General features: G+C 59.6%; 1 protein-coding gene across 6 annotated transcripts; it reads right to left on the minus strand.

Annotated features, from left to right (window-relative positions):
- Positions 1 to 388: 388 nt before the first annotated feature.
- On the minus strand, positions 389 to 14611 carry TLE2 (TLE family member 2, transcriptional corepressor). 6 transcript variants are annotated; one of them, XR_014846233.1, is made up of 20 exons: positions 14443 to 14611; positions 14261 to 14358; positions 13698 to 13761; positions 12502 to 12546; positions 10644 to 10706; positions 10350 to 10424; positions 9635 to 9827; positions 7552 to 7607; positions 6442 to 6534; positions 6097 to 6141; positions 4839 to 4979; positions 3657 to 3798; positions 3126 to 3286; positions 2682 to 2758; positions 2136 to 2385; positions 1718 to 1965; positions 1458 to 1601; positions 1226 to 1376; positions 1021 to 1097; positions 389 to 939 (listed from the first exon to the last, which is right to left on the minus strand). XR_014846233.1 is itself a non-coding variant. In XM_085040440.1 (20 exons), the coding sequence occupies exons 1-20, from the start codon at positions 14464 to 14466 to the stop codon at positions 832 to 834; spliced, it is 2256 nt and encodes a 751-aa protein (XP_084896566.1). In that variant the 5' UTR covers positions 14467 to 14611; the 3' UTR covers positions 389 to 831. The 6 variants fall into 6 exon arrangements, 5 of the variants coding, with proteins under 5 accessions (XP_084896566.1, XP_084896569.1, XP_084896568.1 ...); XM_085040440.1 differs by having other exon boundaries at positions 1458 to 1605; positions 9635 to 9824; XM_085040443.1 differs by having other exon boundaries at positions 1458 to 1605; positions 7552 to 7568.
- Positions 14612 to 19689: the final 5078 nt, after the last annotated feature.

Raw genomic sequence — 19689 nt, forward strand, 5'->3', positions numbered from 1 at the left:
GCACTCAGCGCTGCCTTATCGGTTTCTGGCCTCCTGCCAGCACCGCCTGGGGAAGCAGAGCTGCTCCCAGGAGCCCTGGAGCGGCCAGGGCTGGCAGGGAGCAGTGGGACGGCGGCTGCGGTGTGGCAGCTGCTCTGGGCTCCTGCCCCCAGCCCAGCCTCCAGCCACAGCTCACCACAGGCACCACGGAGCCAAGGCTGCTGCTGCAGCAGTGCTGGAGCTGGGGATGCCATGGCAGGCGAGCAGCCACACCTCTGCTATGCTGGGAATGTCCTCTCCCATGCTGCTGGCCAAAAGCAGGACCCCCAGCACAGGCTGCAGAGCCCAGCCCCTGGCACAGTTGGCAGCACTGGCTGGCAAAGGGCCCTGCCCCTAACCAGACCAGCCCTTCTTTTGTTCTTTTTTATTAGTAAGGGATTGAAAACATAGTTAAATACATTTCTTTACTGATAATTTACAGCTGGGTCTGCAGCAGAAAATGGGTGCCATTAAATCAGTAGCAGTAATTCAGGAGACACGCTCTCTCAGATGATGCTTTTGTCCAGCTCCCCGTGCAGCCAGCCTGAGGGACAGACAGGGGCCAGGATGCCCAGCCAGCCCCTGCCCACGCTAAGGGGATGTCAGGCTACACCCAGCCCTAACCTCCAGCCTTGTGCAGGAACTGGGGTAGGAGAATGGGGCCGGGGCTGTGGTGTGGTGTCTGAAAGCAGAGGAGAAGGAAGGAAAGTAGAGCTGCAGGAGGGCAGGTCCAGCACTGAAACCTCTGTGAGCCGTGGTGGCTTTGGGCAAGGCGAGGCTCCTTTCCTGATGGAGCAGGGATGGTGAGAGGGCTCAGTAAACCACCTCGTACACTGTGGCCTTCTTGTCGCCAGAGCCCGTAACGATGAATTTGTCGTTGACAGAGATGTCACAGCTCAGGACTGATGAAGACTCCTTAGACTGAGAGAAAAGCAAGAGGTGAGAGCAGGGCTGGTGGCTTGGAGCCACCATCATCCCCCTGCAGCAGTGCTTTCCCCCTACCTGGAAGATGCTGGCTCCGTAGGGTGCCCGCCAGGCGTTGAGCAGGTTGTCCTTCCCTGTGCTCACAAACCACTTCCCTAGGACAGGAGACAAAGTGGGTCAATGTCTGGGACTCCATTAGATGGAACCGAGCAGGGGGGAGTAAACCAAAGGGATAAATCTGAGGCTATCCACAGGCCAGGCAGAAAAAGCAGCCCTTGCCTACCACAGGAGGCGAATTTGAGAGAGAGGACACAGCTCTCGTGGAGGTGCAGCTGGTACTTGTCCGGTTTGGTGACGTGCAGGATCTCCACGTTGCTGCTCTCCATCCCCACTGCCAGCCATTCTCCCATGGGACAGTAGCCCAGGGAGAAGATCTGAGGGGACAGACAGGCTCTCACAGTGGCCTGGCAGATCCCATCTGGCCCCATGTTGCCCCCAAAGAGCTCCAGCCCTACCTGGGAGCTGAAGTCATGCTGCTGCAGCTGCCGCCCCTCCCGCAGGTCCCAGCAGCGCACGGTGTTGTCCAGACCCCCTGTCCACAGCTTGGTGCCATAGTTAGAGATGTCAATGCAGCTGGCACCGTCTGTGTGGCCTTGAAACTGCCTGGGAAAGAGGGGGATGGAGAGGGCAAGGGCACAGCTGTCAGGGGTGCCAGCTCCTCAAGAGCCGGCACCTCCCTCTATCCATCTCCCTGTGGCCCCTGCCCCGGGCTCACCTCACCATCGTCTGGTTCTGCAGGTCCCACACCACGATGTTGCCGTCGCTGCAGCAGGAGAAGCAGACTTTGGCATCAGGGCTGATGGCCAGGGCGTAGCAGGCAGGGGCAGAGGAGGTGAGCTCAGCCTTGATGCGGGGCGTGGGGGCTGCCAGGTCCCAGATGGACAGGGTGCTGGCCTCCCCCCCCACGATCAGGCTGCGGCCGTCGGGGAGCAGCTTGCAGGAACGGATGTAGTTGTCACGGTTCTGGATGCAGGGGGGCACAGGGTGCAGGACAAGGCAAGAAGGAGATGATGAGCACACAGAGCACTGCAGGATATGAAAGGCCCCTCTGTCCCCCCCACTGGAACAGGGGCAATTCCCCTTCCAGCCCCACCCCACAAGGCCTTTCTGCTCCTCCTTCTCCTCCTCCTCACCAGGCAGTCCAGCTGAGCCACGGCTGTCTTGGTGCCCGGCTGCCCCACGTCCCACACCTTGACACAGCCCTTGCCCCCGGTGTAGACGTGTCGCGTGGAGTTGCTGATGGTGACAGCACAGACCACCTCGCCGTGGCTCAGGGTGTGCAGCTGCCGGGCGTGCCGGGGGATGCCGGAGCCGATGAGGGCGTCGGGGGGGAAAGGCACCGGCTGCATCTGCCCGTCGGCGCTGACGTGGAACGAGTAGGCACTGCAAGGGAGGAGAGAGGCCTGAATAACTCCTGTGTGATGCCCCAGGGCAGGAGGTGAGCCACGCTCAGACCAAGGTGGAAGGTGCCCTTTGTGCTCTGGCTAATTAGGGGTTTAATTACTCAGCTCCTTGTTACCACTAGCTGCCAAGATGGAAACGGCAGAGTTGGACTCAGAAGTGAGGGAGAGCAGCTCCCCCTCAGCCCTGCCCTGGGTGAGCCCTCAGGAAGGGGACACTTCTGGCACCTGGCTCAACCCCTCACCCTCCCTGCAGCCCCAGTGTCTGCAGCCACTTACGGCTTCGCTCCAGGGATGGTGGAGAGTGAAGAGGAGAGGCTGGAAGCCCTCAGGTGAGGGTGAGACTCAAACGCCACCTGCACAAAGCAAAGGGCATGTGAGGAGCAGAGCAGAGCGGAGCAGAGCAGAGGACACCGAGGCTGGGCTCAGGTCCTTCACAGGACAGGGCCAGCCCTGCTCTGTGCAAGCTCCCTCCTCGCTGTGTCCTCCCATGCAAGTGATAAAGGCCAAAAGTGGTTCCCACAGACACAGTTACACACACTGGTACCAGCAGAGGCTTCTCTGACCACACTGAAGCCCCTGCCAGCCTCACAACCCATCCACCTCCAGAATGGAGCCATTCCTATGGCTGCACCCCCCAGCTCAGGCCCCAGATCATGCCCAGGGGACAGGGAGCAGAGCCAGCACATGCCAGCAGACCCAGCCTCTCCCTCGATGACTTACCATGGGGGAGCGGCCGTAGAGCACCGCGCTGCTGACCTGGGGCGAGAGGTGGATGCCCATGTAGAGGCCAGTGGCTGGGAGCTCCCCGCTGAGGGCAGCATGGGGTACCATCCCCAGGGAGGACGTGTAGGGGCTGGAGGAGCTCAGGGGGCTGCGGAGAGCTGCACGAGGAGAGACCCGCGTCTTGGCCCTGGCCCACGGGCGCGAGCGAGCGTCACCCGGGGGAGAGGGACACCTGGTGACCACACAGCCACCCCCTGCGACCCCCAGAGCTGAGCCACGAAGCACCCAGCTTCACCTAGCCCCACCAAAATAACAGAGAAAACCAGGTAAAACCCCCTCCCTGACCACCACCCTTGGCAGATCTGAGCCCACCAGGCAGTCGGGTATGTGGCGATGGCAGAGGTGCTGATGAAGCAAAACAGCCCTGCCAGCTCTGCTGGTGGCAGACAGTGTCCTGCCTCCCTCCATCCCAGCCCCACAGCCCTGTCACAGCAGAGCAGGACCCCCACAGTGTCCCCAAACACTCACTGACGGTGTCGGTGCTGGGAGCCTTGACCGGGGGTGGCTGGAGTGGGATGGCCGAGCTGGGCCCAGGGCCAGGCGTGAGGGAGTCACGGGCTGGTGAGGAAGAGGAGGGCTTGGAGGTGGGAACGCTGGCCACAGAGTCGGTCTGTGGGGCAGAGGGAAAAAAAGCAGCTTCAGCAGTGGGACCAGAGCCCTCCTCAGCACCACAGGTGGGCCAACAGCCTCCAAACCCTGCAGGATGGAAGGAGCCTGGGATGCACTGCTCCTGGACAGAGCTGACAGAGCCTGGCTACCCAGAGCCCGACCCCCTCTCCTCTCCTGTGCCTTACACATCCCCACTCTCCCCACAGGTGCAAATACCCCATGCAAGCTCCAGGTCACCCCAAACTGCCACAACCCTGCATTGCCCACCAGCACAAGACCGCACAAATACATCTGCTGCTCCCTAAAGCAAAACTCCTCCTGCATGGGGGGGCACTCCCATCCCCAGCCTGGGACTGGGAGGATGCCTGGCATGAACTGGCCTTTCCAATCCCCACAGCTACTTCATTCCTTGCTTTTTTTCCTTGCCTCTCCTATTTCTTGTGCTTTTTTTCTGTCTGGGGATTTTGTCGACACCAGCAAAGGCAAAAAAAAAAAAAATTAATAACAGAGAAAAGCTACGTGCTGTGCTGGCAGATTGCTCAGGGCGCTTTGTCTGCTCTAATCCGATTGTGCCGGGGAGCTGCTGCTCGCTGCTGCCTGCAGCCCCCAGCTGGCTCCTGACCCCAGATGGGGGGACATATCACTTGGTCCCTGCGGTGGCTGGGAGGCCAAGGAGTGGCAGAAACATCCCTCCCCCTTCCCACATGCTGATGTTTCAATCTGAGCGCTGGACTGGTGCTTGGCAAGGAAGAAGGAGGAAAAAAACAGAAAAAAAAAAAAAAAAGGAAAAATCAATTGCTACGAGCAGCTCTGGGGAATCCTGCAGGCAGGAGGGTGGAGAGCACTGCAGAGCCTGTCCTCTGCTCAGCAGCACTTAGCCCACCCCGAGGACATGGACCTGTGCCCCCAGGGTGGGGCTGGCAGTGGGCACAAACCCCTGGCATTTCTCTGCTGGAGCAGCCTGGCCACACAGAGAAATTCAGGGTCATGCTGCTGGCCCCACATCCCACCCCGAGCCCAGGCTGCCCTGGGGTTCCCTACCGGGCTCTGCTCCTTTGGCTGGAGGGGTGTGGTGCTCCCGCTGGAGCCGATGGACGCTGGGCTCCCGGGCAGCTCCCGGCGGGATGGAGCCAGGCGGCGGCTGGGCGAGCGGCCAGGGCTGCCGGGCTCCGAGGGAGGGTCCTGGAGGGAAAACAGCTCTGTGGGAAGCAGGAACTCCTCTGTGCAGGAGGGCAGGCATGACAGGGACCCTGGGCAGCCACCCAGCAGCACCAAGCTCTGTCCCCTCAGCCTGGATGAGGAGCATTTGCTCAGAGGACTCTGTTCTGCTCCCCTGGATGAGAAATGGCCTCTTTGGTTTTGCTCTTTGAACAAAATGAGAGGTGACAGCAGGTTCAGAGGACACCGGTGGCCATGGATGCCTTCACAAGGAGGGATGGGGATTAGCACACATGAGGAGCTGAGACAGGGCTGCCATTTCAGAGGCAAGGCGACCCCTCAGCTCTTGCACTCCTGTAACCATTTAACCAACTCTGTGATTTTTTATCACCATAATGACACTGAGTGGCTTTCATAAGGGTCATTTTCTGCAGAAATTCCTGCTGATCTTCCTTTCAGGGCTTGTATTTTCTTAGGAAGTGGCACGAGTGAAAAACACTTCATGTCTTTCCTTCCCCCCTCTTCTAGGAAAGGCACAAGTATGTCCCCAAAAACATCATCTCTACCAAGAATAGTTGTGGCTGGGATCAAGTTCTGTCACGTGTGCCTTAGTCAGGGAAGGTTGTACCAGAAGCACGTGGCAGTCCCATTGCAAAAGACTGGAATTCAGAGCATCCCCTGCACTGAGACATGGCCACAGGTGTGTTCAAGTCGAGGCTGGGCAGGAGATGGGCTCAGGGCCTGGGGCTGGCATGGCCAGGGGGTGCTGCGAGGCTCCTGCCACCTCGTGCCACGGGAGCTGCCAGCAGCAAGCCCAGCTCCCTGGAGCTCTCATCCCAGCTTATCAGCCTCCCCATATGGGATGCCACAGCAGAGGGGCTGAAAGGGGATTGTGAAGCAGAGCCAAGCCTGTGGCTGGCAAAGCTGAGCCCTGGCTGGCACAGCCTTCCCAGAGCAGTGGGAGTGGAATCAGTGTTGGCTGGCACAGCACACTGGAGCAGGGCTGGCACGTGTCCTGGCTGGCCACTGCTGCCCTGCAGCAAGGAGCTGGAGCCTAAAGAACCCCAAAGCTTGGGAAGCAGAGTCCTAAACCTAATGGCTGCAGCTTGAGCAGGATACCTTGCAAGGCTCCAAGGCTTACCTCATCCACCACCAGGTTGTAGTCACTCTTGTCCCCATCGCTATCCTGCAAGGAGGGAGAAAGACAGAAGGGCTCAGTCAGGACAGGGAGAGGCTGGACCAGGCTCTGTGCTCTGCCCCAGGATCCCAGACAGCAGAGAGACCCATTTTCTCCTGTGCATCACTCCTCATGGACCAAAACCAACCATATCCCGCCGGCAGCAACCCAGACCTTGGGCTGAGAGGCCTCCCTGTAGCTCTTAATTTGGTTTGCTCTTGCCCACAGGACACCAGCCCTCTGCAGCAGAGCAGGCACAGGGCTCCCCAGCCACCTCCCAGGCCCAGCCACAGCATTTAGAGCACTCACAGAATGCCCAGGCAGCTCCTTCTCCTCCCGCTTCCGCTTCAGCCCCGTCCGCTCCTCATCCTGCAGGCTCTCGGGAGGGGAGGAAGAAATGCTCTGAGGCAGAGGGGGAGAAGGAATGTGTGTGAGGCACTGTGAGGGCAGACAGCCACCCCTCACCTCTCAGCAGGGCCAGGCCCTGCTCCATGAGCACCTCCATCCTAGCAAAGCATTTCCCTGGCTGGAGGGCAGGAGCCCAAAACCAAGAGCAGAGTGAGGCATATCCCCTGCTCTGCTGGAGAAAGATCCACCCCTGCAGGGACAACGAGCCAGGGTGGAGTGGAAAATCCATGTTTACTTCACCTTAACCCTGCCACGAGGGTTGGGAGGCAGAATGGGGCCAAGCAGGAAGAACAGCCCTTCCCCAGGTGCTGCTGGCAGCTGCAGGGGTGTCACACAACCCCTGGCATCCCCACACTTGGGATAATGCAGCCAGAAAGTGATGGAGATGCCCCATCCTGGGGCTCCCTCCAGCTGATTGCTCCCAGCACAGTCAGATCAACAGTTTTGACACAGGATCAGGGAGCAGAAAGGATGCTCCCTGTGCCACCTCTGGAGGAGGTGCCTGGGCAGTCATGGGATCACAAACACCTTCTTGACTTCCTCCTCTCCCACCTGACTCTCCCAAGATCAATGCCTACTGCTCCCCAGTGGAGAAGCTTGTTAACTCTTCCTTTCCCTGCTCTGGATACTGCAGAGCTACTGTGGAGCCTGGGAAGGGAGTCACAGCTCTGGGATTGGGGGGATCACAAAAGGGAGGGGGCAGCCAAGGACTGCAGAGGGGCTGAGAGCTCTGAGACCTGTTCAGAACGATTCCTAAACTGGAAACTCCTTGAAAAGGACAGAGCTGGTTATTTTGGGAGCAGCCCTTGATCTTTAGCTCCTTGCATCAGCAACGACTGAATTGAGGTGGCCCAGAACCTTCAGTTACAAAACCCTGATGCAAACTCAGCCCACCCAGGCCAGCAAAGCTCACCCAGCACCCCCATCCCTTCCCAGGAGCCAGTGGCCAGCTTGGAGCACACTGGAGATGCCACCAGGGCCAGCTGAGGCCACTTGCCTGTCACAACTTACCCGGCTTGGGGTGTGTTCTGGAGCCAGGCAGCAGGGAGAGCATCCCAGGTCCGTGTCAGAGCAGAGGGGAGGAGAGGAAGAGGTTGTTAATGCCAAGCCTGTGCCCCACATACCCAGCTAGGAAGGAGAGAGGGGCACAGCAGGGACACAGGCTTAAAAAACAAACAAACAAAATAAAAAAATCACACCTGATTTCCCACTTTGCCCACCTGAAGCATGGATTCTCTGCTGTCTAATGGGAGGTCAGCACACTGGTGTTCCTCAGGGAAGCAGGGGAATCTCTATCCACCCACCTCCTTCCAAGGAATTATCCCAGCTTTGCAATCTCTTCCCTAGACATGACAACAGGTCCAAAGCCACCAGGAGGGGACAAGCTTGCTGGCCAGCTGAGATCCCCTGGATCACACCCATCCTATTTCCTTAGGAAGCCATAAAAAAAGCTTTCCCCTAAAAGCCCTGCTTGGAAACCCTCTGAGGCTTTTGTACAGACATAGCAAAGCAGGTCCACTTCCCTCAGCCCAGGGAAGAAGTGCCAGGCATTCACTGCAAATCCAAGCACAGGCTTGTGGGTTGGGGTTTAGCAACTCTCCCTGGCTGATTTTTGTTCATAAAGATCTACCAGCATTTGGAGAAAATGAGTCCAGGTCTCTGCTGGCAAAAAGAGGCAGGCAGGGGTGGGAAGCTTGAGGGACTCTTGTAGGCACTGCTCCCCTCCAAGGCCATGGTCTGGTGGGGGACCAGGCTCCTGCCATCAGCCCTGCACCCCTGGCTCAGCTTGATTCACACCAACTCTGGCTAGCCATGGCAAAGCATCAGGGATTAACCCCAGACAGATGGAGCATTTCAACCTTTTTTTTTTTTTTTTTTTTTTAAGAAGGAATGGCCCTCACCACGGCCAGACACCCAGTCTGAGAGAAGTTCTGGCTGGAGGCACAGGCTGTCCAGGTTCTGAGGGTTAAGCAGGCTCAGCACAGCCTAGCCTGCTTTTATTCTCTCTCTGGACTTTGTTTCCCTCCTTTGTGGGAGCAATCCGTAAAGAAACACGGACAGGATTTGAACTGCAGGCAGCTGTGTGCAGGGGGGCAGAGCTGCCACCGACAGTTTCCTGCTGCTCTTTCCACCACCTTGAAACCTTACAAGCCAAACCAGACCATGAGAACCTGCAGCAAACCCCACCCAGTGCCCAGCTTTGCTGCTGCTCTCGGGTGCTGACCCACCTGCACTTCAGTCAGCACCTTCCCCAGGGGAATCTGTAGAGAACCATCGCTCCTGCTAAATCTGGCTGCCTGTTTCCAGCCCACAGAGCTGCCCAGAGCCTCTCTCCTTGTCCCAGCCTCCTCTCAGCACAACCACTCGATGCCTGTGCTCTGAAAAGGTGACTTGAGCTCAGAGCAGCTTCTCCTTTGTGCAGCCCTTCAGCAGCAACAGGCCACGAGCAAAGCTGGCCAGTGTTACTAATTTGGCCCAGGCCTGCCAGTAGCATTCAGAGCACTGATTTAACGATGATTAAATATTGATGATGTTTGTAAGGCACTCTGTGATCCTGACAGGAGGAGGCACCCATATGGACTAGGAATTAGTGTAATTTACACGGCACAACACACGCAGTAAGGCTCTGCTTTCTAAATTCCTTGCCCCAGGCCTGTGGCTGTCACAGTTTCTACCACGGGCCTGCAACAGTATTTTCCCTAAAAGTCTCAGCTTTGAGTATCAGATCTTTACTTGGTGCAAACCCTGGTGTAAAAAGAGAGGGGTTTTTTGTGGTGGGGACCTCCCAGCTGCTTCACAGAGTTGGGGACCCTCATGCACTGGGAACACCCAGGGGAGCAGGGAGACCTGTGTGTGCACAGAGCCAGGGCTGCACACACAGCATCACTGCAGAGCAGCAGTTCCTGGGTCAGAAATGGAGCCAGCCTCCTGGGGCTGCAGGCATTTCATGAGCTGGATTTGCCATCCCCGGGGATGCAGCAGCCAGGAGCCTCAGGGAAGAGGCAGAGCAGGCAGCAGCATCCCTGCAAACGCTGCCCCGCACTGACTCAGCCAGCCTTTAAAGGGTTAACCCAGCTGTGCTTCTTCCCCTTACCTCTGTTCTCCCCATCCTGGGCCACTCTGTCCTCCTTGGTGGCCAGCTGAGCCTGTGCCATCAGTGCCCCCGAGAGGGCCAGGAGCCCCGAGGTGCCGCTGGCCCCGCTGAGGCTAGAGGGCTGCATGCCGGAGGGGTGGGGTGTCAGCGGGAGGGGGGATGCGTGGTGGGAGAGGTGCTGAAGCTGCTGCTGCTGAAAGAGAAAGAGCAAATGGTCCTGGATGTGGAGGAGGCAGCCGCAGCCATGCCCAGGCCCTCCCTCCCCGCATGGGCTGCGATGCGAAGCGCGATGGGATGAGACAGGGACGGGGAGGGGGGAGCAGAGCTGTTGGGGCTGCACAGTCTGGGTCACATCCCTGCCCCTTCCACCCACGGCACGGGCTGCCCAGGCTCTGAGGGTTAAGCAGCTCAGCACAGCACAGTCTGCTTTTATCCTCTCTCTGCATTTTGTTTTTCTCCTCTGCCCCTTCCACCCGCGAGCCACTCTCTGCTGCAGACACGACCCCAACACACAGCAGAGCCCAAGCCATGCCTCTGCCCAGTTCTGCTTAGGGGGCATCCCAGAGGGCATCCATCACCTTCAGGACACCGTGGCAAATCCCTTCACTACATCAGGCTTATCAAAGTAGTAAAAATCCTGATTCCCCCATCAGCACAGGGCCCGAACCCCCAGGCAGGGCAGAGCCTTCACCCACAGCCAGGCAGTGTAACTCACCCCGACAATGCTGTTCAGCTCCCCCATGGTCACCTGCTTGGCCCTTTCCACCGCCTGCAGGACCTGCTGCTGGTGCTGGGGAGGAAAAGCACGGGGTGGTCACACTGTGCTCCTGGCTGGTGGCAGCTCCACACTGCCCCACCCAGCCGGGGCTGCACAGCCCCTTCTGCCACCCCTCCACCCCAGGCATGGAGGTTTTCTTCCCCAAAACGTCCCGTTGCTCAGGCTGGACTTTGATTCACCCCTTCCCAAGAAGCCAGAGCAGTCTGATCACATCCCCTGCCTCCTCCTTACCTCCTGCGTCAGGAAGGGAATAATCTGGGCACAAATGGCACTCAGTCTCTTGACAATCTCTGCCTGCAAGAAGAAGCAGGTATCACCAGGGATGGAGGGCTCTGAGCCCCTCCAGCAGCCAAGCATCCTGCAAACACTCAGTCTCGGCGGAGGAGTTAAACTCTCCCCACCCACGCCCTCCTGGCGGAAATTCTCCTGCTGCCTCTGCATCCCTGCTGGGATTTCCCGAGCTGCTGCCAAGGGAGGGCTCTGCCCCGGGCTGTTGGACCCCCTTAGGCTGCCAGGCACATGGGAGGGAACCCACGCTGAAATCCCTCCGTGGAGCCAGGCCAAGGCAAGCTCCAAGCTGTCAGTCCTTTTGCAGCCCAGCTGGCTTTGCTCAGCCCAAACCCATCCTGGCTTTGCGGGCTGCCGTGGCCAGCGGGCAGGGACGGAGGGGAGCCGAGCCACAGACGCTGGCAGCCAGCCCTCCCTGTGCCTTCCCTTCCCAAACATCCAACTCAAAGCCAGAGCAGAGCAAGCAGGATGCAGAACTCCCACAGATCCACCCCTCTTGGCATTGCACCAGCAAATCCCACAAGGCTCTGCTGGTGGTACCTGCCCTGACCCGGAGCAGGGACTCCACTCCCATCCCCATCAAGCCCTGGGACAGCTGGCAGTTCCTCCTGATCCTTCAGAGGCACCCCCAGACCTGTCCCTCTGCCCACAAGGGAATGCAGAAAACCCGGTGCATCCTCTGAGGAGAGGCTGTGGTTGCAGACAAACCCACAGCCCAGCCACGTTCCCACCAGGGCAAGCGGCACTTCCGAGGAAAGAGGCTGTGACTTCCAGCCCAGCCTCTCCAAGAGAAAACCCACATCTCCTGGGGATAATTTGATTCCCCCCCTGCTGCAAATCCACCCTGGGACCGGCTGATCTGAAGGGTTTTATCATCTCAGGTTTCTGACAATCCCCGCTGGTGTTGCAGAGGTCAAACCAGGCTCAGAGCCAAGGGAGAACAAAGGGAACATTTACCTGCTGTGCTCGGAGGCTGCTGTGCCCCACAGCCACCAGCACCCAGCTGCTCCCTCACTGCCACGATGCCCACAGAGCCAGAGATCCCCCTCCTCCAGCCCTCTCCAGCCCAGGCTCTCACTTCTCAACCACTTGGCCATCACCTCTATCACCTCCTGGGCAGAGTTCCTGGCCCTGCCTGGCTTGGGCCACCCCTGGGTCGCAGCCCCACCGCATCTTGGAGCATGTAAGGGTGGCAGGAATGTGTTTGTGGTCTCCACCACACTCCCTGCTAACAAAAGGAGCAAACTCGGAGGGGCTGAGCCAGCTGGAGGGATATGGCAGTTGACTTGCCACTTTGTCAGGCATTGGTCCAAACTAATTTCCCTGGCAGAGAGCCCATGATGACTAGATTGATAAATCTGAAGAGGGAAAGCAAATTAACGCTGGAACAAAAGGGGAACCAGGGAAGGGTGAAAACACTCCTTTGGCTTTGGGAAAGGAAAAGGGGATTAAGAAAAAAGAAAAGAAAGACAATCCATTTGCCTCTGGGCTCTAGCTCCTGCTGTTTCCTCCACATCCCTCCTTCAGCTGGGGCCCCAGGGCAGCACTGCAGGGAGGCACCAGGGCTCACAGCAGGGCTCTGAGTGGTTCATCCTTGGGATGGCAGGGATGGGGAGCTCAGTAACACATCCCGACAACTGCTGGACCCCTTTGCAAGCCAGTCTCTCTCACAGAACTATGTCACATCTCCCATGCCATTACAGCTACCCGGGCTCAAGGGAGATCCTTTTCTAACAAAGTCTCCAACCTTGGCCTCTTCCCCACCCTCCCCTGCTGCTGGCCTGGCCCCCAGTGCACTCACCTGCTTGTGCATTTCAATGTTCAGGCCGTAGGACATCTCGTAGTACTGAGAGGAAAACCACAACACAGCCTAGTTAGGAGCTGTCCAGAGCAAGTGGGCCAGGAGCAGCCCAGGGTTTGGCCACGAGGAATGGCACACTCCATGGGCTGAGATCCCATGCCAGGAGCCTGGGACAAGGTGGGGAACAGCCACAGGCTGCTCACACCTGCAATTTCTGCATTTCTTTAAGCCAGAGGAAGGCAGTCCTGCTGTCCCCCAGATCCCATCCTGGCTTGGCCTGGCCTGTCCCATCCCACTCAGAACCTGTTTTCACACCCTGGCACTGCCCACCCACTCAGCCAGTGCAGAGCAGAGATGACAACAGCTTACACCCTTCACCAGCCACCAGTGACTCTGCCAGGGGTGCTGACCCCAGTCTGTCACATCTAGGGAGAAAAGGGGACCAGAGGACCTGCTTTCCTCCAGCAAAGCCTATCCCAAAGGTAGCCATCCACTTCTGGGAACCCCTGAGCCTCCAGGATGTGGGGAGAGATCCCAGCTGATGGGTGAGAGAAACATGCCCTGCAATAATTGCCCAAGTTCACATCTTTTTGCCTCTTGTATGGCATCATTTGGGTTCCCCCTTTCCCTAGAGGGGTCAGTAATGTCAGATGCTAAAGGAGAGGGAACTGCTCTGCTGTCCCCATCCTCTTTCCTCCCTCCCAGCAGCTCCTAGCAGGCTCTGGCTGGTGCCCAGGTCAGGCTGTCCTGGAGCCTGTTAACCCCTCACTGGCAACAGCGGAGGGCTCCTGCCATGTTCCTTCCCCTTCCACCCAAACCACAAGCCTTGGAGCATCAGCTCTAAAATACCCACCCCTTGGGAGAGACAGGGAGGAGTGGGAAGCTCTCTTAAGAGGCCAAATAGAAAAAGGTTAAAAAAAAAAAGAAAATAAAGGAGACAAAACCTATGGCAAGATTCCCGGGCTCAAGCAGCACTGAGCACTGTGACAGCAGCAAAAGCTGGCTGTTGCTAGGAATGGTGATTAACTCCTTCCTCCCTCTCATCTCCCCAGCCCCAAGGTCAGCGCTGGGCAGGGCAAGTGGCCCCTTTGGGTGAGTGGCTGAGTGGAGCCCCAGCCCCCAGAGCTGTTTGAGAGCAGCAGCCCAGGGGGACAGCCCTTCGGGGGAGGCAGGGGGACAGGGTAGGGGCAGCTCACCATGACATAATGTCTCTGCATCTCTGTCTTCTCGCTCACCAGCTTCTCGCATTCCAGCTTCAGGCTGCAAAGGGGATCCAGGGCTTCCATTCACAGACTGACCAGCATCTCCTGCCCCATCCCTCCAGTCCCCATCCCCAGCACCTCAGCAAGCTCAGCACATGTCCTGCCTACCCCTGCGGGCTCATGAGGCTGCAGGGGTGTCACATACCCTCCCTGGGGCACCATCACCCCACGGCTGTGATGTGCACACACCTGTAGCACCCGCCCAGAGCTCTGTCCTCTCCCTGCCTCTAAACCCCGCTCAGCCAGAGGAAACACGGCTGATCTTCCCCTTGGGACCCCCCTGCTCAAGACCTGGTGCCCCAGCTGATGGTTTCACGCTGCTCCTCAGCCTAGACCCTTCTCCCCTTCCTCCGCAGGCGCTCCCTTCTCCAGATGCCTTTTCTCCACCTCCTCCTTCCCCACTTTCCCCCCAGCTCGAGCGCTCCAGCCTCCCTTGTCCCATCACACCTCCACCCGCAGCCCAGCCCGACCCCTCGCCCACATCACCCCCGCCCCACCTGTGGTACTGCGCCTGCAGGAACTGAAATTCCTCCTTGATGCGGTCGCAGATTTCCAGCACCGAGAACTTGAAGGGCTGCCCGGGCTGGAGCGGGGGCTGCGGAGAGACAGCCCGGCTGGAGGCTGCGGCTCGGCCCCCCGGCCCGGTCCGGCCCGGCCCCGCCGCCCCCGCGGCACTTACCGGGTGCCGTCCCTGCGGGAACATCTTGAGCGCCCGGGCAGCCGGCCCGGCCCCCCCGCTCCCCGGGCGCTGCTCCCCGCCCCTCCCGCGGGGGCTGCCCCCGCCGGGGCACCGGGGTCCCTCGCCTGGGCGGCCGGGCCGCGGATGCGGGGCTTCGCCGAGCGGCTCGGCCGGGGCGCGGGCGGCGGTCCCGGGGTCTCCGCTGGCCCCCGGCGGGGCCGGGGCGGGGCTGGGGCGGCCCCGGTGGGGGGGAGCGGCCGCCCGGCCCCGCGCGCCCCGGCCGCCCGCGCCCGCTTAAGGAGGCGCGCTCCCGCGGGGCTCGGGACAAGGCGGGGGCAGCAGCGGAGCTCCCGCACCGGCCCCGTGCCCGCGCCGGCCCCGCGCCCCACGGCGGTGCCGGAGAGCAAACGGAGCGCGGGGGAGGCGCCGGCGCTGGAGCCGCTGCTCCCGGGCCGAACGGAGCCGCTCGGGAGGCATCCGCCGGCACCGCTGCCCCCGTCCGGGGCTCACCGGGTCCTTCCCCCGCCACCCGCGCGTCCCCAGCACGGTCCCACTCGCGCGCGCGTCCCGGAGCTTCTCCCGTCCCCGGAGCACCCTGGACCCCGGGAGCAACGCTGGGCGCTGCCACCACCCCCGACGCTGCGGGCGGTCGCGGCACCTGCGGCCGCGGGGCATCGCGCGGGGACGGACATCACAAACGAGTGAAACCGGGCAGCGCCCGCCGGGCCGGGGAGCCCAGGGGCAGCGGGCCCCGGTGCGCAGCACAGCCGGGGCTGGGCGCGGGGTGGGCCGGGGTCCCTCGGGACTAGCCCTCCGAGTGCCCGGGGCAGCCCCACCGGGAGAGGAGGGGCACGGCGAGCGTTTCCCGTGCCATCCCCTCCGCCCGCTCCACCTTAACCGGCCCCACTGCCCGCAGCGGCGGCGCTCGCACCGGCCATTGGCTGCCGCTGCGGGAGCGCCAGCCAACCGGCCTGCGCGGTTCCCACATGGGCTCGTGACGCCAGAGACCGGGACCACCAATGAGAAGTGAGGGGGCCGCGAGAGCCCCCCCGGGGAGGCGCCGCGGGGCACGCTGGGAGTTGTAGTCAGCCGCTGGCTATGTCCGCACGGCGGCGGCGCCCGGGGCTGGCCCGTCCCGTGCCTACGGTAGCCGTGGGCCCGGGGAGCGGCCCGGCCCGGTTCTGCCGCGGGGCCCGGCCCGGCGCCGAGGGCGGGTGGGGCTCCCGCCACGGGCGGCCCGGGCGGGCAGACTGCGCGGCCCACGAGGCCTTGCGGCTGCCGCCAGCTGCCACTCAAAGTAACGTGGGGCGGCGGAGCGGCGGCGGCTGAGGCGGGAGGGCCGCGGGCCGGGCGGGCCCGGAGGCTCCGCCGCAGCTGGGCTCGGGCTCCGTGGAGCTGCTCCTGCGGGGAACGCTCGGTTCTGCCGCCGAGGGTCCCGGTGGTCGCGGAGGGGAACGTTCCGAGGTCCCCTTCCCGGTCCCCCGCCACCCCTCCGGCTGTGCAGTCACCGCGCTCGGGGGTGGTAAAAGCGAGCGAGGAGCAACCTTTAAATATTGCAGCACCCAGCTGTACCTGGGCACTGCACAAGCAGGCACAAGGTTAAATATTTAATGCCTCACATTTCATCCTAATCTTTTATTCATTGTGTTATTTACGTGCTGCATGCTGGCAGCGGCCAGGGCAGGGACAAGGTGGGCACTGGAGGCTCTCCCTCCTCTTGCTCCCATGCCATCCATCTCTTGGTGTCCCTGTTGCTTTCCCTGCCTCTCCTCTCCGGGCTGTCACCCAGCAGTGGCCAGGCTGGCCCCAGACCCTGGCAGTCCCAAGCAAGGAGCCGATCCAACCCCAGCACTTGTCCCTTTACCTTTCCCTGGCCACAGGTGTGGGCACCGTGCTCGGCACCAACCTGCCACTGGCTTCAAACCCTCCAAAATCCTCCCTTCTATGCAGGCACATAGATGTTTTGTGTGTGTGCATCATATATCTGCACATATATCTGCATATTTTAATCCAAATGTAGAGTTTTAAAGTTTTTTTCTGTGTGTGTTGCCTTATTGGAGGTGGGGGTTTTTTCGGGTTTTTTTTTTACGGGAAGTGTTTTTTCAAAAGCTGGAAACATTTCAGATCGTGTTTCAAGGCAAGGATAGACTGAGATGTTTTGCAGCATTTTTCAAAACTCCTTACCGAAAATTGCCATTTTTCCTTAGGCAGTCTCTCTGCTCCCCTGTCTCAGGAGAGTGACACAGGTAAACCTGGAGCAGGCAGCTCCAGAGTGATGGGTGTCACACACATGTCTTGATCACCCTCCATTAGTGATTGACATGAGCCCTGGAGCAGCACAGCCTGTAACCCAGAGATTAATTTCTGTTTGGATGGGAGGAAACAGCAGCAGTTAACCCTTGGCACCCCCAGGCCTTGGCAGAGCAGAGAGGAGAGCTGGTCCTGCTGATCCCCCGGGCATGGGGACAGTGCAGGGCAGTAGCCACAGAGCAGCCAGCACAGCCCTGGCTGTGACCACTGCAGGATGGTCAGCCACCCCCTGCAGCAGCCACACGCTCGTGCCTGGTAGTGGCAGTGCCTGGAAGAGCCCCAAAGGATGAGGGTGTTTGAAATCCACGCCAGGATCAAGAGGCAAATGCTCTAAACAGTTCTTTGTTTATCAGCGGCAGAGAAATCAAACCAGCCCGGGCTTTGGGACACCCAGGAGCTCCATTTGAAACTGGATCCGAGCAAAAGAGGTTGCTGCTGCTGGAATTACCCCGGTGATTTTACCTTTCTGATCCCTCCCCAAATGCCAGCGTGGGACAGGGGAGCACTCAGCCTCCACCTGCCCTGGACAAGAAGGGCAGCCCCAGCTCTGTCCTGCTCCATGCCATGGGTCCAGCTGTTCCTCTCCCCACACACAGCCTCCTGTGTCCAGCACATCTCCAGAGTGGTCAAGGGCAGAGCTGACCATGTTTCACAGGAATGCTGAGGGTGGCTGAGGCTCACCACACCTGCCCATTTCCAAACCATCTTATTTTCAGCTGCTCCCTTGCCTACTTGAATGAGGAGGTATTGAACTCAGCAGAGAGTAGTTCCTGGCACCCTCAGACAATGTGAATTTCCCGGGGCAGCTGGCACAAACAGGGACCTCATCCTGGCTGGAGTCTGTCCTAGAATGAACATGAGATAGGAAGGGGAACTGAGGAAAGGACCTGGCAGCAAACCAGCCAGAGTGAAGCCAAAGCTCTACTGGAAATCAAAGCTCCCCAGTGCCTTGAGCTACACTTCTAGGACCAAACTGCAGGTCCCCACCCCCAAACCCACAGTGCTGATGTCCACTCTCCAAAGCCACGCGTCCCCAGGGCCGCTGGGGACAGGCATCCCCTCCAGATCTCCCTGGTGCCAGGGACACCTCATCCCTGTGGGACTGCAAAAGAGGAGTGGGAGCCCTCAGAGCAGCCCAGCAGCTGACAGACTCTGGTCTCTGGCGCTGCCTTCGATCCGTATGTTGGCTCCTGTTTGCACTTACCAGCTCTGAGTGGTTTTTAATTATTGATGCCTCTTTTAGCTTTTATCTGGTGCTTGCTGCAGCCAGGAAGAGCTTGGCGTTCCTGCATTAGTGGTGAATTGGGAAGGAAGCCCTGCTCCAGCACCATTGCTGGCGTGCAGGCTGTGCCATTGTTTCAGGCAGAGCTGTGCTGTGAAATGAGGAGGGTGGGAGACAGAGGGGGATGTGGCAGAGGGGATTACAACTCCCACAGGCCGTGGGGGTCTGGGGGTTCTGTCCTACGGGAAAGATCCAGAGATGGAGAGGTGAAAGCCAGTGAAAAAGTGCCACCTGCTCAGTGCATGGAGGAGGAAGGACGCTGGTTTATCACCCCCCAGTGACAGGCAGGTGAAGGGAGGAGATGGTTGACAGCAGAGTTTGGCCAAACCCCTGGCAGTTGTGAGCAGGATTTGATGTCAGCCTGGGTTAATGCTGTGCTGCTTGGTGGCCATGGCATGGGGCACTGCTAGATGGGGTCCTGCCCCTGTCCCCTGTGTCCAGCAAAGCTCTGTGGGCAGCAGGACACACAGAGGCTGTCACTGGATCTCTCTACCCATCCTTTGTGAGTCAGGGCTCTGCTGAGTTTTCCCAAGGATCCTGGTGCAGCAGAGCTGGTTTCTCAGACCATCAGCCTGTATTCCTCTCCCACTCCTGCACCATGACCCCTGGAACACAAGGAGAAAAGATTTCTCTGCCAGGAGCCAGTCTCAAATCATCCCTGAGCAGCTTTGGAGGCTCTTTCTCAGCTGTGTCCTGCAAGTGCTGAGCTGTTTTGCAGGGCAGGAGGGGGACTCCTGCCTTTTGAGGAGTTACAAGGCCTGTTTGGAAGGAGAGAAGCTGTTTCCTCAAGTCTGCAGCTACTGGGAGAGTCACAAGGGAGGTATTTTAACCCTTTTTTCCCTGTTGGTGTGGGTTAGATTTGCAGATTTTGTTATGCAGTTCAGGTTTGAGCCCAAATCTGGGAAGGTGCCCTATGAAATTACTCCCTTTGGGTATCCAGGAGTGGTGGCAAGCAGAGCCAGGCTGGAAGCACAGGGAACCACAACACTACTCCTCAGTAGGATGGGATATCAGGGTGCCCCCTGACCAGGCAGAGAAACCCTTTGGAAATGGAAAATCACGCGAAGGAGGAGTGGAGCACAAGGTTCAGCTCAGCATCTGCTGGAAGGCGCAGGGGATTTGGAGAGCTCAGAAATTCTCTCTTTGTACATTAATAGAGGGTTAGTCTCCCACAGGGAGCAAGGAGATACCCTCAGCCCAGTGCAGAGCAGCTCCCCAGTGGCCTCATGGTTTGTCCACTGAACCAAGGCTGCTGATTAGCTCTAACAAGAAGGACCTCTGTTCCTGAAACCAGTCCAGAACAATTTCTCCTAAATCCTTCTCTCCCTTGCCTATCCATCAGGAGTAACATCCACTTCTGGTGCTCCCTACCCCCGGGGCTGAATTTAAACCGGTGACCTGGAGGTGAAAGCACTGGGAAGCTCCAGCAGCTCGGGCAGCTCCCCGCGGGTTCTGCAGCGCTGACAGGGCAGGATGGCTTTAGCAACTGTCCCTTGCAGCAGCCTCGGCCCGAAGCTGTGCTGACCTTTCACATCAGGGACCTGCTGGGTGTCAGCAGAGACCCCGGAGCAGCTGCAGGGCCACGGGGTCAGCGTTCCAGCAGCTCCAGAGTGGGAACTTCCTCGCAGTGCCAGGGGTTGGATGGGTCTGCCCAG

This window comes from Lichenostomus cassidix, chromosome 28 (assembly GCF_008360975.1).
Source record: "Lichenostomus cassidix isolate B80296 chromosome 28, HeHo_3.0, whole genome shotgun sequence".
NCBI classification, from domain to species: domain Eukaryota; kingdom Metazoa; phylum Chordata; class Aves; order Passeriformes; family Meliphagidae; genus Lichenostomus; species Lichenostomus cassidix.

What these genes read in the sequence shown, in the direction of transcription:
- TLE2 (XM_085040445.1), bottom strand. Translation starts at nt 14,466, where the DNA reads ATGTTCCCGCAGGGACGGCACCCG. An exon ending in AGCTGAACAGCATTGTCGGG is followed by an intron (nt 9,828 to 10,349) that starts GTGAGTTACACT and finishes TTTCTCTTTCAG; the next exon opens with CAGCAGCAGCTTCAGCACCT. An exon ending in ACGGAGCCAGCATCTTCCAG is followed by an intron (nt 940 to 1,020) that starts GTAGGGGGAAAG and finishes CTTTTCTCTCAG; the next exon opens with TCTAAGGAGTCTTCATCAGT.